The sequence below is a fragment of the Phymastichus coffea genome, unplaced genomic scaffold (assembly GCF_024137745.1).
Source record: "Phymastichus coffea isolate CEN01 unplaced genomic scaffold, Cenicafe_Pcof_1.1 PCOF00018, whole genome shotgun sequence".
Taxonomy (NCBI): domain Eukaryota; kingdom Metazoa; phylum Arthropoda; class Insecta; order Hymenoptera; family Eulophidae; genus Phymastichus; species Phymastichus coffea.
In genome coordinates, this window is record NW_026706829.1 from 4,076,295 (window position 1) to 4,096,125 (window position 19,831).

At 37.9% G+C, this 19,831-nt stretch overlaps 1 protein-coding gene across 1 annotated transcript in view; it reads left to right on the forward strand.

Annotated features, from left to right (window-relative positions):
• The window catches only part of LOC131675272 (uncharacterized), a 101,935-nt gene extending 88,382 nt beyond the window's left edge, over nt 1-13,553 (forward strand). Inside the window, exons 2-3 of the mRNA XM_058954200.1 lie at nt 13,137-13,280; nt 13,348-13,553. Coding sequence (XP_058810183.1) covers nt 13,137-13,280; nt 13,348-13,488 — 285 coding nt within the window. The 3' untranslated portion in view covers nt 13,489-13,553. The remainder of the gene's footprint in view (nt 1-13,136; nt 13,281-13,347) is intronic.
• Nucleotides 13,554-19,831: the final 6,278 nt, after the last annotated feature.

Consider the following 19,831-nt stretch of genomic DNA (forward strand, 5'->3'; position numbering starts at 1 on the left):
ACATAAAATTAAAAGTTTTGTTACTAAGGAAGTATTCACCCTATCGAAGCCTCCGGGAGCTCATTTTGTAGGTTCTGGCGAGTACTTTAAGATACATGTCCTCCCGAATCGATTAATAATTTTTTTCCATGTTTTATCAAGACATAAAGGTAAGTAAAAAATCAAAAATTTTTTGCCCACTTTTAAGTCCGAACATTTTTATGGGAAAAATTTCCACGATAAATCTAAAAGGAGTATTTCGAAGCTTGTTCGAAGAGCTTTCGAATGCGAGGTAGCAGGATGTTTTTTCATAATTAGCTTAAAAGTTACAGACGTTTGAAAGAAAAAAAAATACTTTTTTTCGAGAATTATTATTTTGGTACCATCTACTCGCATGGAAAAACTTTACTCGGAAAAAACGTGTAATTTGTAGCGTAGAATCAACCTAAATTTTCTCAGATTTATTTCGTAAAATTTTTTTTCCTACATTTTGGAGTCGATTATTGTACGACTTTGTGGTATTCTGTAATAACTGGAATACTTTATTATAGATTGAAATGATCATTTTCTTAACAAGGAACAATAAAAAAATCAATAGTATAGAAAATATCAAATATTCAGTTTTTATTAGTCCATTATCGAAATAAATATAATAAATAAATAAATTATCAATCCATACGTTTTGATAGCTTTAGAAATTCATGTTTCTTGGTAGTAATAATAATAATAGTAATAATAATAAGATATATATGTATATATAAATATTAAGAGAAACATCTAAACAGTCAAGTCACTCCTAATAACATAACAGTATGAGAATCTCACAAAAAATTATCTATTTGAATTTGATTGAACTATAAAATTATAATACTGTAATTAAATGTTTTTTTCATCAAAATGCCAACCTTTGTTCTTGATAACTGCTTTGCAGATTCTTGGCATTCTCAGGATCAAATTTTCCAAGGTGGAAGCTGGAATCTTTTTCCATTCTTCTTGCAGGATCGTCCATAAATGTTCTCTAGACGTAGGGCAAATTTTCCGTACTGCTCGGTCGAGTTCTTCCCATAATAATTCAATAGGATTCAGATCAGGTGATTGAGGAGGCCATGTCATGACTTGTAGTATTTGCCGGTTCTGCAAGCTCTCCAAATAATTTTTACAAATGTTCGAGGTATGTTTCGGATCATTGTCCTGTTGGAAAATAAAATTGGGACCGAGCAGACGTCTTCCAGAAGGCACTACGTTCCTTTGAAGTATACTTTTGTATTTTTCTTTATTTAATATTCCTTCAATTCGGATGCAATCCCCTACTCTGGACCCTCCAAAACATCCCCAAACCATCACAGATCCTCCACCGTGTTTGACAGAAGGTACAATGCACTCCCGAGAATGACTCTCATTCTTGCGCCTCCTAACATAAACTTTTCTTTTTGAACCAAAAACTTCAAATTTCGATTCGTCACTCCACAATACTTTCCTCCAATCGTTCACAGTCCAATCCTTATGCTCTTTGGCCCATTTCAATCTCTTAGCCACATTTACTTTTCTTAAAAGTGGTTTTTTGACTGCTATTCTTCCATGAAGCCCTTTTTCTGCGAGCCTTCGTTTGACTGTAGTGACACTAATCGATTTACCAATACTTTTACTTACTTCTGATGATAATTCTACAGCTGTTAGGCGGCGATTTCGAGTACTCAAGTGAACTATATTATCATCTTGTTTCTTCGTCGTTTTCCTCGGTCTGCCTGCATTTTTTCTTGTGGTCACTGTGCCAAATTTTAAAAACTTTTTTACGTTATAATCAACCGTACGCCGTGATAACTTGAGCGTTTTAGCTATATCCCTATTGCTCTTTCCGATTTTGTGAAGAGCCACGACCTCACTACGGCTCTCTATTGATAAATTCGCAGTTTTTCCCATGCTGGCGACTAAAGAGATTGTATGAATGAACTGGCAGTTTATTAACTGAGTTTACCTAGAGTATCACGGTGTCATCGTATGTTTATAAACAAAGCTGAATTACGCTTGAAGTGAAGTGACCAATTCTTAGAGTCTATCTTATTTTTATGATTCCGAAAGAATTCAACGTTGTTGATTCATTGGATATGATTTTATATTACTTATACTTTGTAATTTAGAGATGATAAAAACCTTTTGTGATAATTTTCTTGCTGTATTTATGAAAATTCCTAGATTGCTTTCGGCTTCAAAGAATTGAAAAACCGTAGAAAATAAAAATAACGATTTTTTCATTCATGGAATACCACAAAGTCGTACAATAATCGACTCCAAAATGTAGGAAAAAAAATTTTACGAAATAAATCTGAGAAAATTTAGGTTGATTCTACGCTACAAATTACACGTTTTTTCCGAGTAAAGTTTTTCCATGCGAGTAGATGGTACCAAAATAATAATTCTCGAAAAAAAGTGTTTTTTTTTCTTTCAAACGTCTGTAACTTTTAAGCTAATTATGAAAAAACATCCTGCTACCTCGCATTCGAAAGCTCTTCGAACAAGCTTCGAAATACTCCTTTTAGATTTATCGTGGAAATTTTTCCCATAAAAATGTTCGGACTTAAAAGTGGGCAAAAAATTTTTGATTTTTTACTTACCTTTATGTCTTGATAAAACATGGAAAAAAATTATTAATCGATTCGGGAGGACATGTATCTTAAAGTACTCGCCAGAACCTACAAATTGAGCTCCCGGAGGCTTCGATAGGGTGAATACTTCCTTAGTAACAAAACTTTTAATTTTATGTAATTTTTTCTCTGGGTGGGCAAATAAATATGGACGGCAGTGTATATAAACTTTCCAATCAGCTCTTTTCATTTTAACCTGACTCAATTGTTCATAATACAGTCCAGGATTATTGTCTAATTTTTCCATTGTATATGTTTCCTGTCCTTTTGTCCGTAAGAAAGGTAGAAATAGTAACGACAGTAGATAGAATTGAATACATATATTGGTTAATGTGCAAGAAGAGAAAAAAAATAGTAGGATAGTCCTGAAAATAGATGTAATCACATGTAAAGAACAAAAAACAAAAATACAGATTCGTCGTAGAAGGAGAAAAGTAAAAAAAAATAAATAAATAAATAGGAACAAAAAGAAGAGAAGAAAAGAATTTCAACATGTATTATAGTGCAACTAATAGTGATTAATAAATAAGTAATAAAAATTGAAACAAAATATATATATACTATAGTTTTAACTTAAGCTTGTCTACATGCTTTCTAATTCTTTTACCATTTAGCAACTCCAAAATAACATTTTTGTGTCCTAGTATTTCAATAATTTTAAGGGTGTTCTTGTAGTAACTATCTGTCTTGCCTACGCGGGGCTCATTTAAGACCCAGGCATAATCGCCTTTCTTACCCTTAAACATGTTTACTTTACTGTCGTATCGTTTTTTAGATTGTACTTTCGCAGTTATTTGGTTCGTTCCGGCAGCTAATTTTAGTTCCGATAATCTATTAATGAGGTCTATTAAATACTGATTATAAGTACGCAGTTTTTCTGCCCGTGGTATCATCATTGGGAATCGGGCTACTCGTCCGTATACAAGTTCATGAGGCGTATAGCCCGTTGCAGCATGAACGCTGGTGTTATAAGTAAAAACCGCAAATGGAACCAACCTGTCCCAATCATCGAATTTTTCTGAATAAGTCCTCATAAAGTCCATAAGAGGGGCATGGCTACGTTCCAATGACCCATTCGTTTGAGGCCTATATGCGGACGTAGTGAGGTGATTTACCTTAAAGAGGTGTAACAAAGATTCAACTGTATCCGACAAGAAGCTCGTGCCTTGATCTGAAAGAATAGCCCTGGGGGCTCCGAATTGACAAATCAGATGTCTAGCGAGTGCGTCGGCTATAGTAGTCGCCTTTAAATCCTTTATGGGTACAATGATTATACATATTTCGTTAGGTGGCATTGCATTGTTAATAAATGACAATTACCACGAGGTGTCGTCCTCAGCTTGCCTACCGTATCTATTGAGACTTTGTCAAAAGCTTCTATAGGAGTGTCTGTGACAATCATCGGTTCATGGGTTTTATGTCTGTCTATTTTCTTTTCTAGACATTTCGGGCATTTCCTAACATAGTTCAATACATCATTTCTCATGCCCTGCCAGTAATATCGGGCCCTTATCTTCTGTTAAGTTTGGTTTACTCCCTTATGACCTCCTATTAAGCTATCATGCAACGTTTTAACGATATTTGTTCTCTCTTTTTTGGGAGGCAAAGTCGTTTTCCCGTAACATACGGTAACTGTTATCGGACTACCTTCAAAGGCTCCGATTAATAGTTCCATTAACAGACCTGGTCCCAAATCATCTGTGTAATCACCTTTCCTAGACATGCGGAAGCTGTTAACCTTATCACGAATTAAGAGCTTCTTTAAATTAGCCAATCCGACCTTTATAGTTTCTACGCTCGTTGAGTTATAATATTTATCTTTTACCACTATGGAATATATCTTATGTTTTTTATAATTTGTCGTTATATTTGTCCAATCTTAAGTTTTTTATTTTTCATATTACGTAGGTCAATAGCACCTATCTCGCTTAATAATCTGGCTATTGCCGTAGTATTATCACAATCCCGTGAAATCAAATGTACTATATTGTCTCTCTGGTAAGTCAAGCATTGTTGAGAGTTTCTCACATTATTTTGTAAAGTGAAATACCCTGGACCCAAAAGGGTTTCGCTACCTTCTGTACTTGAAGAACTAGGATTTTTATGATCGCTAGGTCTTTTATACTGATTTATGGGTCCCTTTGCATGAGGCAGGATGAAGAAGAAATCATCATCTATTGGAGCCTTTGAAAAGTTCAATTCGACCGGGGACCGTGTAGTCTCGCTATTTATACTTTCTTTTTCTTCCGGTATTTCTTCGAGTCCCTTAAATTTAATACCCGTTTGTCCCTTATTTAATGGGGTACTTCGGCTTTTAGGTTCGCCAATTTTCACAATAGGCATCACCGATAACTCTCGTCTCTGCAAAGGGATTAACTCATCCCTTTCGTTAGATTTTTCATGTTCACTGTCATGAACAGAGTCGTTGTTCGACGTTATTGTATCGCTCTGTGGTTCAGAATTTCTTTGTTCTATTTCGGATTCCACAGCACGTTGGGACAATTCCACTAATTTTTTTATTCTTCTTTCCATTTCTTCGTCTGAGTTTTCGTCACTGTATGGGTCCATTTCTACTAACACATTCTGTAATTCAGGATCTACTTCGTCCCCATCAGAGAAGTGGCTGATTTCGTACGGTTCCAAATCTCTATTGTCCCAATAAAACGTCACATCTTCGGCACTCCGGTGTCGTCTCAAACTCTCCTCGAACCTAGCACACGATTCTGCAAGTTCATTTTGAGTTAGGTTGGTCGTGATTTCCTTTTCGGTAGAATCGTGTTTTCTCAAAGACGTCGTCGTAATTGGTACTATCAGTGTTATCACTCGTTTGAGGACCAGTCACTTCAATATCCAATGATCCATCACTTTCGTCAGATTGCGACGTTCGTTGTGTAGCCGATTCAGCGTTTTCAGTTAATGTTTTGTCCTTTATATTTTGAACTGAATCTTCTAACCTTTCGGGTTCGGTTTTCTCCTGTTCCCTTAGTCCAGTACGAGTAAAATCCGGAATCGGCGGCTCGCTTTCAGAACTCCTTTGTTTATGTGTGTTAACGTCCGTTTCCTCTATACCCGTTGACGACATCATAGATCTCCGAGAAAATGTCGGGCTTTTAGCAGTGATCCTATCGGTTTCTACACTGGATTCGTCCGTTAGAGCCTCATAAGATCCTGCAGTGGCAACCTGACTCTGGATTTCTTTTATTTTGGACGTCGTTGGAGGCGTATCTTTCCGCACTAGCGGCCACCGTAAAATGTCAGTCCTAGTTCCGCTTTCTCGATTAGTCGAGATATTACTCGAATTTTGACTTTGCGGTACCTGCGGTCTAGTTCCCGTAGCTTGTGTCGTAGGATCCTTTTTATTCGTAGGCAATCTAGTCCTTACTTTTGGCCTTTGACCGGATGTACTAGGCTGTGGGTCGGCGGCAGTTGTCAATGGAGCAGGGTTCTTACTCCTCGTTCTCCCAGCTATCACACTATGTTCTAACTCCGGCCTTCGTTTGTTGGTTTTAGAGCCTAAAGGTCTACCTATCGGTCTAGGTTCGCCAGCAATCGTGTTTGCTCGTTTGCACATTCTTTTCTTTTCTTCCTCTGACTTTTCTTTAGCGGCTTCTTGTTCTTTTGATTTATCTTTCCATTTCTTGAACATCATTACCTGTATATTAGGTATATTGTCATTGAGGTCCTGTTCACACTTTTCTTTTTCTTTTAAATACACATTCAGGTCCACTGTATTGCGGGAAAGTGAATCGGCATTGTAGTTTAATTTACTGGGTTTAAATTTGAAGGTGTACTGAAAATCGGTGAACTTGAACATCCACCTCATCAATCTTTGTCCTGGGTCCTTGCGATTGTGCATATAATTCAATGTGCCAAATATCCTGTTCTCAATAATTTAAGTAGCCTCTTATATTTTTGTTTGAGCTGTATTTCAGCATTCTGTGGACTAGTGCATTCGCTTTCACTTTCCGAAGGCGAGCTAGCCTCGGGGTTCATATGCTCGAACGGCAGTATGACCCTCGGGTCCACTTCTATCGTTACGTCCTTATCAAAATGAGTATTAACAGCCATAATTTTACAAGTTCCATTTTGGTTTGTTACTACTCCTTGTCCCATGTATACTCGATCGTCTCCTACGTTGTTTCGGGGGAGATAGCCTTCCACTAGATTTGTCCGTATCAAGTTTATTTGAAGAACTTGGCGCGACCTTGCAGGTATCTTATATTTCACCTTGCTATTGTTGATGTTAGTATCATTTACATTACTTTCAGAAGAATCGGTCTCCCTTTCATAAGGAGGTATTTTACCTTCTTTCAGCATTTCTTGGTACTTGATGAGGTACATAGCGATAAGATCGTTCCGTAGATTGTTTATTGGAACATTCTCTGGCAGGAAAAGGCACTGGGTTCATCACATCGCTGTTTAACATTAAGGCATCGCTGTGATAAGATATCACAGCCCTTGTAGTTTTCAGAAATGCTCTTCCCAACATTCCATCTTCTTGAATTGGAAAATTGTCCCAAACAATATGAAATTTAGTACTTCGTCCATTTATGCTTACATAACAGTACCCAACGTCGGTAATGTATGAGCTGTAATGCCACTAAGCGAAGTAGCTTCCCTCGGATTAAAAGTCGTTGTCCACCTTAAAGTCTTAAACTTAATTATATTCACTGAAGCGCCATTGTCTACCATAAATACTGTCCATGTTTGGTTAGTTTCAGGTATACAAAACCTGACTCTCGTCGGCTCATGGACCTCACAATCTCCATTGCCAGATCCCCCATTCGCGGCAATGCAGACGCCTGGTCCTGCATACTGGGAGCCAGGGGTTTCTGTAACACTGTCATTACTGGTGCCGGTGGCATTCCCTCTTTCTGACTCGGCTGGTCTGCCAGTCGTGCCAGAACTGCCTTGGCTTCCTCGATCATTGCTTGTGTTGGTTTCGCAAGGCTCGTCACCTTGATGTCGGGACGAGCCGTTTGCGAGTTTAAAGGCTCAGTATTTGTCGGTTGGTTATATGGCGGATTAGGTCTTAATTCTCGCTGATATTGTCCAACTTGTTTCAACTGGCCGTTTTGTCCTTGAGGCGATCCAAGTCTTGGTTGATCATAACTAATCATGCCATACCGTCTTCCTGTAGGATACAGATATGTGTCTGTATCCGGATTGTATAATCTTCCGTTATTTTGTTCATATGAGCGGCCTTGCGAGCCTTGAAATCTCGGAATCCAATTCCCAGTCCTAGGCTAATATTGTCTCTGACCTTGAAATCTATTATTCTGAGGATTATTTCCAGAGTAACCTCCGTTATTGGAGTACTGATTATTATTGTTTTGGGAATTATTACCGTTCTCCGAATTTTGTTGAAATTGCCTCTGTTGGTGCTGACTCTTTTGAATATAGAGTTGCTGAAATTCAGCAGGCAATTCTTCGAATTCAATGGGCAATTGTTCTTCTGATTCCAATCCCTGCTCTTGCACGTAAGCAACGTCCAAATTTTTGTTGAAACCAGTCCATTTGTTAGCTTCAAACTTAGGTTTCATATTATTTCGTGCCTCAATTCTCAAGGCTTCTTTATAAGCTTCGCTCAAAGAAGTAGGGCATTTGACATCCACTAGATTCCCTATTTCTTTAGGTAAACCGTTTACGAATATCTTTACTACAGCTGACTTCAATGGTGTTAACATAATCTCATTAAATTGTGTTCCCAGTTCGTCCTTCAATGCATGTTCTGCGCAATTCAACAATATATTTATTCGGTCGTGAAAATCCCCGACAGTGTCTCCCTGTTTCATTCTTAACGCGTGTAATCTTGCATCATAATAAGCGAAATCCTTACACGGTGCAAATCTTTCCTTTAAAGCTTTCGTTAATTCTTCTGCAGTATTAACGGTTTTGCCATACAAACAGTCACTAGCCGGCCCCCTTAATTTCGCTATGACGGCCTTTACATAGTTTGATCTTTGGGCGGCAGGTACCGTGGCAGATCCATTTTTTATGTCTTGAATAAAATCTTTTAATAGAAGATTCCTTCCATCGAACTCTGGGATTCCTAACAAGAAATTTTGTAAAGCAAAACTCGCTGATGCCGATTGCAGCATAACGAGAGTTGCTTGTTGTTGCTCTTGCGCCTGCTGTTGCGCCGCTGCTACTGCAGCAGGGTCTGTCATTTTGTTCTCAAATAATTTGAATGCGTACTATCAGTCTTACCCTTGATTTTTACACTAATCGTATAATATTATCCTTCTATTTTAACGTATTCAAAACGTTATCATAGGGATCGGTTACAGGTTTAAGGTAGATATATATAGTTGAATATATAGATGGATATATATATGATTCAAGATATATATATACTTAATTAACTAAAACTTATGTTCTGAATGTACGTTCCTATAAATCGTGAACGTAACGTAATTTATTACGCGTTATTTAATATTACTTGTAACGGGGTATGACCGTTTAATAAATTATGTCGCGCGATTACCTGGAAAAGACACGCGAAATTGTCAAAGCTCACTGCTATTAATACGGGAGAGCATGAGGAAGCATACGCCAGTCAACCGATTATCGTTTATAACCTAACTGAATTGAGTGGAAGCTATGTGAGGAGAGAATCAACGAAAACACTTGTTAGTATTATAGATCGGATGCTTTATTATCTTTCTAACTCACAAAGGTCGGCCCGCGCGTTTGTTTACACGCACGCTCGCTCTTCGACAACATGCTTCGCCGGTACGCTCGCTGCTCTCTGATATTAGAGCCTTACATGCACGCATCGAATATTAAGATTGAATTATTATTTATGTAGTCGCGGTCGCGAAATTAAGCTGGCCAGCTTACCTTTTACTTGCAGGCGATCGAGGAGCAACAACGGGTACTCCGCACCACTCGACACAGTTCTGTTATTGTTTCTTTTTTTGGTGTTCGCGAGTCGCGGACGCACGCACGCACTGGTTTCGCCCTCGATGGCGAAACCGTTCGCACTCTCTCTCTCGTTCTCGTCCCTGGCTCGCAGCTGGGCAGCCCCTTAGCGGCAACACTCCTGAATCACTAGTTTCAGCTGTTTTTTTAAGGCGTGTGTATGACGAGGACACGGGAATTAGCGACGATAGTAACGATAGCGGGCGGACTCCAGGATGGTCTCGGCTCCACTGGTTCAAATTCGTTCGCGCGCGTTCCGTCTGCTCGCGTGCCGAATTCCTTTATTACATATTTTTGTCCCTCCGGAAGGTGCTGCCCTCACGGACAACGATAAGGTTAACTAGTTAGCGCTAACTTGACGTTTACCGTCACATACTATTTATTTCGGGAATGGTATCATGGGTATAAATTATATACCCATTTGGTAAATATATTTTTTTTTTGATATTAAAAGTTAATAATTAATTAATTAAGAGCATTAAAACAGCAATAAACCACGTTCTGCTACCATCTGTGACGTGTTTTCGAGTAGACACACACGTCGTTAGTGTCCTTTTAGCAAACGAGTGACAATACAACTCGATGTGGTGAATTGCTGCATGTATGAGGCCCCGCTCACTTAACGCTCGCAAGTAAATTATTAAATATATTTTATGTATAGGTATATTTATGGGACATAAATATTTAAAAAAAATCAAATAACTAGAATATATTTATATAGAGGTCCTTCTACTACTATTGCAAATATAGGCACGATTATTTATATATATATAATAAAATAATTATATAGGTCGAAATTCTCATTAGTCTCGACTCTACTGGTTAAAGACAAAGGTATTAACTGTAGTAATAGGGCTGCGATTTAATCTATTGAAAAATTATTCGTAACAATAAATATACTACTAAATTTATATATATTTCCGAATTACAGGTAATAATCTATTCGTTAAGGAAATTTCTCTTGAAGCCGATTTATCGTTGATTTAATTATAATTATGTATAGTTGAAGTTAAAGCTTACTCAAGAGTTTTAACAATTTGGAACTGAGTTCTTTTAAATATAGTCAAAATATTGCAGACGTACTATTTATCCTGTACACATGTATATCATGTTATCTGGGGACGTGCTTAATTTTTAAACACTTCGTCAGCGTAGGCTATCATACTATGTAATTGAACAAATCATATTACGCTGGTCCGACCGGTATTTATGACAATAAATGAAAAGAGTCGCGAGAGCAAAACACCAAAGCCAAGATAGTTAAGAATTTAACGATCGCATACACATCTACATATATATATGTAGTTGTACACAAAATGAATACGTGGAATTTGCCAAATGGTAATTTTTCCAAGTATTATTATTATAGAGAAATAGGTAAGAAGAAGACAGTTTTATAATAATGAACCTTAAGTTACTTACTTGTTAAATGTTTATTGGTTATTATTATTAATAGACTTGTCCTTGAATTTATATAGTTGTATATATATGTGTATATTGTTAGAATATTTGTCCAAGAAATATAATCTTTTATTTTGACTGGTCCTTATAATAACTATTGTCCTTGCAATAAGTAATTGTACTAGAATTCGTCTGATCGTACGCTATATACGTGTATATATATATATATATATATATATATATACGACTGTGGGCAAAAAGTAAGGTGAATTTGTTTGTAAAATGAAAAATCTTTATTTATTCTTCTACATCAATGTCATCCCCTTCGAAGTAATCCCCTCCCGATAAAATACACTTATGCCAACGTTTTTTCCAATCCTCGAAACATGCCAAATAGTCCCTTTCCGGTATAGCCATCAGCGCCTTCTTCGATTCAGCTCTTATCTCCTCAATCGACTCGAAACGCGTTCCCCGGAGTGGTCTCTTGAGTTTTGGGAATAGCCAGAAGTCACACGGAGCCAAATCAGGCGAATACGGTGGTTGCGGAACGATATGCGTCGAATTTTTGGCGAAATGGTCACGAAGAACGAGTGCAGTGTGAGATGGTGCATTATCGTGATGCAAAAACCAAGAGTTGTTGGCCCATAATTCTGGTCTTTTTAGACGAATTGCTTCACGCAAACGACGCATAACGCTCAAATAATATTCCTTATTAACAGTTTGGCCGGGTCGAAGGAATTCATAGTGCACCATACCACGAAAATCGAAGAAAACTGTCATCATGACCTTGATTTTTGAACGACTTTGACGTGCTCTTTTCGGTCTGGCCTCGCCTTTAGCACGATATTCGCTTGATTGGTCGGTTGTTTCAGGGTCGTAAGCATAAATCCAAGTCTCATCTCCCGTAATCATGCATTTGAGCTTGTCCTAATAGTCAGAAAGCATTGTTTCACACACATCAACGCGGCGACTTTTTTGCAAGAAATTGAGCGTTTTCGGTACCAAACGAGATTTGACTTTTCGTAGGCCCAAATGGTCTTTCAAAATTGTTTTCACAGATCCTTCTGATATTCCGATCATATCAGTAAGGTCTCTAACAGTCAACCGACGATTTTCGAGCACTAATTCCTTCACTTTATTGACGTGTTGGTCATCTGTTGACGTCGATGGTAGTCCGGAGCGCTCCAAGTCATCAACACGTTCTCGACCCTCTTTGAAGTCTTTGTACCACTTATAAACATTTTTCTGCGACATGGTAGAATCACCAAAGGCCTTCCGCAACATCCTCAACGTTTCCGCAGCCGAAATTTCATTCCGCAAACAAAATTTGATGGCACTACTTTGCTCAATTAAATCAGACATTGTAAAAATCGAAACATGCACTCTTGGTCGTTTGGTAAACACAAGCGTAAATATATTACTGATGATGACATTGACATGAAATTTGTCCCAAATGTCATTCACAGTCCTACCAACTCAAGAAAAAAAGAACTAGCCCGAAATGTTAAACCCGCGAAGTTTAAATTGAAAATTCACCTTACTTTTTGCCCACAGTAGTATATATATATATATATATATATATATACTGGGTGCCTAGTATAAGTATTAGTTATTCCATACGATGATATTTGTATGAACGAAAAAATTTAATCATCTGAATTACAAAGAGCAATCATGGTTATAACCAATTTTTTTAGAGAATTGCTATATCCCCATGATCGATCTATTTATCTGTAATATAACTAATGAATTTGAAATAATGTATGTTTTCTTCGCTCTCTTACCGTTGATCAAGTCGCGTATGCACTCCTACTTAAGCTAAGCCCCTCGATACTCTCCGCGAATCCATAAAGGGATATTCTCTTTAGTTTCATTATTATACCTTCAAGTAATTAAAAAAGAGGCTGTGAATAGCCTTCACTGCTACCAGTAGTGACTTGATTTCCAATTTCTACAATCGGCGAGACACTCATCATGATCATTTTTATGGAAAGTGATTGCCTCCCCTTTATATCAACTTTCTATTAATCGCTGTTCCGATCGAAGACCGTATTATAAATAAAAATTATTATAAATTATTATAAATTATTATAAATTATTATTAAAAAAAATTTTTTAATAAATGCAATATATCATAAAATGGTTCTTATATATTCGTTCATAGGCTCATTGTTTATTTATTTATTTCAGTCAACACATCCATTGAATAAAAAAGAACTTCTAGAAATGATTTGGGATTCCATAAAGACTAAGCCTCTAAGAACGATTTCACCATCATCAATGGGATTTTCTACGCTCAATCCTAAAATGCTTGCAAAGTATAAAAAATTTCAGGTAATAAATATTCTTTATTGTAACTATATAAATATTATCAGTAAATAATAATTTATTCGATTTTCAGGTTAATGTTGAAAAACCAGTATATTTAATGGGAGGATCTCCTGATAAAATTTTATTTACAACAACTTGTATATTGGTGGTCGCTGGAGTTGCGCAATGTTTGAAGTTGTTCTATGATATGGCTAATCCAAAGAAACTATAATATGTATCATAACTAGACTGAATTAAAATTTCTTCGATAGTTATACATAACTGATTTTATTTTTTCGACTAAAAAGATACCTATGTTTTCGCATTAGCATTGAAAAAAAATATGATCTATTCATGAAAAGATATCCCAAGTTTAACATAACATAGTGTTGCTTTATAATGAATGATAAACTAAAAAATAAGGTAATAAGAAAGATAGGCTTTTTTTATACTTGATTAAAAAAAATTTTCCCTTTCTAATTTTTCATTTTGCATTGTTTATGTCTCGCACATTTACTAAAATTTACATCAATTAAAATTTTCATCTTCAAATGTGCTCGGAACTTTGGTATTTCACATGCGCCATAAAAATTATAAGCTATTAAACATGCTTGTATTCTATTGTAATAAGTGTGGCATTTTATTCGAAAATATATATATAAGGCCTATTTAGAATTACAAGATATTAGATTTTTATGGAGGTTTTCAACTCATTTGGTACCTACTAACGTTAGGAACTACTGTGAATTTTTGAGAATTTTTAAATAAATTTGAGTGTACCTAGATACTCTACCTTGTTCTTACAAGACAATGTACGTAAAATTGAAGTCACCATTTTGAATGCTTATTTTTACATTAAAATAATTTATTTATCTGGAATCGTAGTGTATCATTCATTTTATTTTTGAAAAAGCTATTGTTAAGATTATTTAGCGTAGTAATTCACGCAATTTACAATATATAAATCATTAAAAGACCCCAATCTTTGACGGTTCGATCATGGCTTTCTAATGACTGACATTGACTGGGATTTTCACAAAAACATAGTTTTATTCCATGACAACCACTTTTTGTTAATACTATTTCAGTCAACATGTTCTGTCAGCGTAAAATTATGACACGTAATTTTTCTGATTAAATTTGCAAGCATTTATACAAATTATTCAAATAACTTATGCTGATCCTCCTTATTTTGAAAAAGTTATTTCATAATTCGATTTTAGGAATGACAATATGAAATACACAAATTTTTTTAGCTAAAATTCAATTTTTAGTGTAAAATTGTTATAAAAATGTGCATAATCGAGAGTAAAAATAAGTGTTTTTAAGTCAGAACTAAATCATATAGTATTACATGTTATACACTTTTATCTAATTAAATATTTGCAATTCATTTTATTTTGAATCAATGTGTAACATGTATATACGGTGTCTCATTTTAATCTATACAAATATCTCCAAATGCAAGCCAGACGCAAAAAAAATTGTTTAAACGAAAATTGTATGTGCCAATAGGGATCAACTTTCGGTCACCTTCAATTTGACCTTGAAGTAATTTTTCAAGGTTATTTCATAATTGACATTATTTTTTAAACGGGAATCTCTTTTTAACGTCGGAATCGAAAAGCGGGAAATTTCACATCCAAACCCGATCTTCAAACATTTTTTTGTAATCTCCGCAAGGTTCAATCATAACAAGTCTTGATAAAGCCGACCAATCAATTAAGAAATTTTTGTAGTCGTGAAATATGAATTTGATGTTAGGTTTCTATGCCGTGCAACGTGATGGTATCACATGGAGGCCGAATCGCTTTCAGTAAAGGAAACTTTTCAATTTCCATGATAATCGCTAAAAATACTATTCTGGGAGTTTTCGCGGACATTTATCTACAGAAGTTCCAGCAACGTTGCTCTATTGTCTTTAAGGTCTTTCTAATAATAGTAGGTCGTTACTTTTAGCGTTACCTAGAAACAAGGACAAAGACGTAATACGATCTGCTTCATTTAAGGTGCTTGTTTAACGTAACTCCCCATACCTCTTAACATCATTACTACGGTTGACATTATCTATCCACGGAGTAAATGTTCGAAGTTACCTTCGTTTACTTTCAAGTACTGGCGTAATTGACTTTGGAAATGATCCACAGTCTTGAGCAACGCTGTTCTAGGATATAATGCATAAGTTCTACGAATTGTATTTATAAAATCTTCTCTTGTCGTAAGTCGTTGAGCAAAAACTACATTTTTTACATACCCCCACAAGAAAAATCTAGTAACGTCATATCTGATGAATTATCAGGCCAGTTAACTGAACTTCCTCGTTCAATCCATCTCTCATTGTAGTTGTTATTGAAAAATTCTCTAACGATTCGTGCAAACTGTGGTGCTGTGCTATCTTGCTAAAGCCATCTTTGTCTTGTAGCTAGGTCGACGTTTTCAAAAAGTACTGGAAAGTGATCTCTTATTGTTAGTAATTCTAAATAGCTATTTTTATCGACATTTCGCTCAAAGAAATATGGATCTATCAAGTGACCATTAACTATTCCACATCATACCATGATGATCCACCGATTTTGATGATCCATCGTTCTGTGCCAGTGAGGGTTCACATCTGACCAATAGTGATAATTGTGCTTGTTTAGTCACCCATCGATATAAAATTTTGCGTTATCCGAAAAAATGACGTATTTGAAAAAATCTGGATTATTTTCCATCATTCTTAAAGCCCAGTGACAAAATTCAATGCGCAATTGAATATGGTTCTGCCTTAGTTCCTGAGCTAAAGTTATATGGTAGGTATGATGGTTAAGAATTTTCAGAATCCTTGAAACCGTCGCACTGGTAATACCAAGTTCTTGTTCAATTTAGCGTGTACTAATATGTGACTCGAGATAAACAACTGCTAAAATAGTCACAAAACGAGCGTGGTTTTCATCGTATTCGTGATTCCTGCGTAGAAGAATAAGGTGACCACCAAAAGCACTTTAAGTTATAGTTTTAGTGATCATATCAGTCGGATGTCTCCTTTGTGGATACAACTCAGCATACCGCCTAGCTACTTAGCATTACATTGCCTTAAAGCCATTATTATATAAACTATTTGATCAGCTTGATAATCAGCCATGATATTATTTTACTTATAGATAAGACAATTGTGTTCCGTCGTCACAATACCGTGATCACAGTAAAAAGTGGTGCCAACTACTTAGTGCTTCTCCCGTGTTTTTACCAACTCATAGTTAGTATAACTAGTGAAGCCCATGCGAACAGTTATCTCTCGTATTGTGCTGCAGTGAATTCGAGTGCTTCAGAGTTAAGCATCAACGGATATTAATAATCAAAATAAAAATTACAACAGTTTAATCGTTGACAAATAGCAACACAAAAAATTAACAAATTAATAAGATCAATAACATACAACTTAACAAAAATCAAACAAACAACGAAATTCAGTATCGCGTGCTACATCTGTGATAAAGAGCTCGTCTTATCACCGAGCAACAATCATTTTCTAATAAATCCAGCGATTGTATCTATAATCACTTGTGGCGATTCGGCCACAGGCTTGACGACAGGTTGTCTCCGTGTTCGAAACTAGTTTGTATGTGTGCCGAGGAATTCCTTAGTGCGTGCGTGCATTCGAATAACATTCGTTTTTTCTTTATTGCGAATCATCTTTGTCTCATTCTTCGTTAGTTCTGTTCAACTATGCTATAGCAAAAATAAACTAGATTTTCCATGCCTTTCAGGCTTTTTTTTCATATTTGACGTCATTATTTATTTGAACTTTTTCTCTTGTGACGGTAAACGTCAAATTAGCGCTGACCGTTTAGCATAATTGCTGCCTGTGAGGGCAGCACCTGCCGGAGGGACAGAATAGGTAACGAAGGAATTCGGCACGCGAGCAGACGGAACGCGCGCGAACGAATTTGAACCAGTGAAGCCTAGACCATCGTAGTGTCCGCCCGCTATCGCTATTATCACCGCCAAATTACGCATCCTCGACGAATATAACGCGACAGAGCAGCAGCAGCCAGTGATCCGGGATCGCAGCCTCCAAGGAGCTATCAAGTACGAGCCAGAGGCCAGAACGAGAGCGAGAGAGAGTGTGGGAGGTTTCGCCATCGAGGGCGAAACCACTGTGTGCGCGCACTCGCGATCCGCGAACAAAAACAATATCAAAAACTGTTCCGTGCTGTGCGACCTGCCGTAGTTTTTCTCCGATCGCCTGCAAATAAAAGGTAAGCTGGCCAGCTTAATTTCGCGATCGCGATATTACGAATAACGATTTAATTCTAACATTCGATGCGTGCATGTAGCGTCAGCTCTAATAACAAAGAGCAGCGTGTGTACCGGCAAAGTGTGTTGTCGACGAGTGAGCGTGCATGTAAACAAACGCGCGGGCCGACCTTTTGTGAGTTTTGAGGGACAATAAAAGATCCGATTTACCTTACTAACAAGTGTTTTCATTGATTCTCTCACCTCACATAGCTTCCACTCAATTTAGTATAGGTTATTAACGATTATCGGTTGACTGACGCATACTTTCTCGTGCTCTCCCGGATTAGTAGTGAGCATTGACAATTTCGCGTGTCTTTTCAAGGTAATCGCGCGAATATAATAATTAAACGGTCATACCCCGTTACATGGCGCCCAACGTTAAAGAACCTACGGTGTTTTTGATAGTGCAAAACACCGGTTCTTAATATTAACCTTGCGCTCGGTCAACCAGTAGCTCAGGTGGCAGTCAAGTGTTGTTGTGCGCACTCGACACCGAAAGCCACAATAGTAAACAAAGCCCGTTAGCTAGCTTGCGAAGGCCCGCCGCGGCGAAAAATTGTAAACATTGACTGTGAACGCGTGCGAGTGCGACCGAAAGATTCTCGAGCGTAAACACCAACGAATTTTGAAAGTTGCCGTAAATAATATTATACCCGTTGGCCCGGGGAAAACTAACACCGGCAATTTTCAAACGAAATTAATTTAATTGAATAATTTTATTTGACATTGTCGTAACGTAAAGTTTTTTTTTAATATTATTAAAAGCGATTGTTGGTGATTACGCGCAACGCTCGTGACAATATTTTAAATACTAACTCACACAGCCGTACTAACAAACAGTTAGTGCGTCTGATAGGTAGGATAATTATATTGCGTACTCACGAGCGAAGAATCTTTCGGCAATTAATCCGTAAAGCGCCCTTGATCATGCCCAGTGCTGACAAATAAAATTTTTTTTATTTTTCAATTCGGCGCACGAATTTTAATATAACACTCGCACGCGCGTAACATACCTGTAAATTTACATAAAATAGACGCAAGCAACCTAACAGACAATCATGGACCGCACTCAAAATGAAATAGAAAATTGGGTATTGACGCTCCAGGAAGAAGAAGTCGAAGAATACCTCGAGAACCTGGAGCTCAAAACAAGCGGAACCAAGCTCTCGAGAGCTGCACGTCTACAAAGCTGGTTACTCGGGGACTATTCCGCAGCGGACTTCGCGGAAACCGACAACCAGAACAACAGCTCAGCCAAAAGAGCCGCCCTACGCTCGGAGCTAATAGTATCCATATGCCAGGAACACACAGCATCCGAGCAAGAGGGAGAACATCCGCTAGCCCAATTACTGCAGAGTGCGGACGTGATATCGCGAGTTCAAAAAACCGCGATAAACATCGTGAATGACCTCGACAGCGGAGAAAAATCAAATAGTAATAAGGAAATTACTATTACGGCTGATGATGGCAGCCAATTCAGACTCCCGCCGGCATTCGCGATAATGGTTCAAGACCTCATTTTCCGGTGCAGGGAACATGAGAGGAAATGGGAGGTACAAGACTCACGAAATAGAAACGCGTCTGACCTAACCCAAATAATGCAAGAAATCGTCCAGACCAACATCAGGGTGCAGGAACACATGGACAACCTAGCAACCAGGATTACGGAACTAGAGAATGCCGTAAACAAAATTACGCGGCAAGACGAGTCGAACAGTTCCAATGAGGAACCGCAACCCGAAAACACGCGTAGGAGCGTCGCATTCCAAGACACGTTCACATGCCACTACGACGCAAGACTACCCCAGAGCACTCCAGCCGGACCCGGACTGAGGCCCACAGGGGCCCCCGGCAGGACACCCCGCCGAACGCCCCCTTTCGGAGAGGGTGGACAGCATCAACTCGGTGGAGTTAATGCTGAAGTGAACAACCACTCGCCGAACACGACGTCATCCCAACAGACGTCAAGCCCGTTATCCACAACAAGGGACGTCGGCCGCATCGTCAGGGGATGGAAGCTCAGGTTCTCCGGAGAAGGCAACGCGAGCATCGACACCTTCTTAACAAGGTTAGACAACTCGAGGAGCAGCGCTGGACTTACGGAAGACGAGATGCTCACAGCTGTCTCTGAGCTACTCGCCGGTCCTGCCCTCGTCTGGTTTGAGGCGATGCGGAATGAATGGTTCTCCTACGCGGACTTCGAGGCAGACGCCAGAGCATGGTTTGGAACTAGCAGGCAACAGCAGCAGCGTCTAACCAAAGAGGTCCAAGGCCGATATCAGGGCCCAGACGAA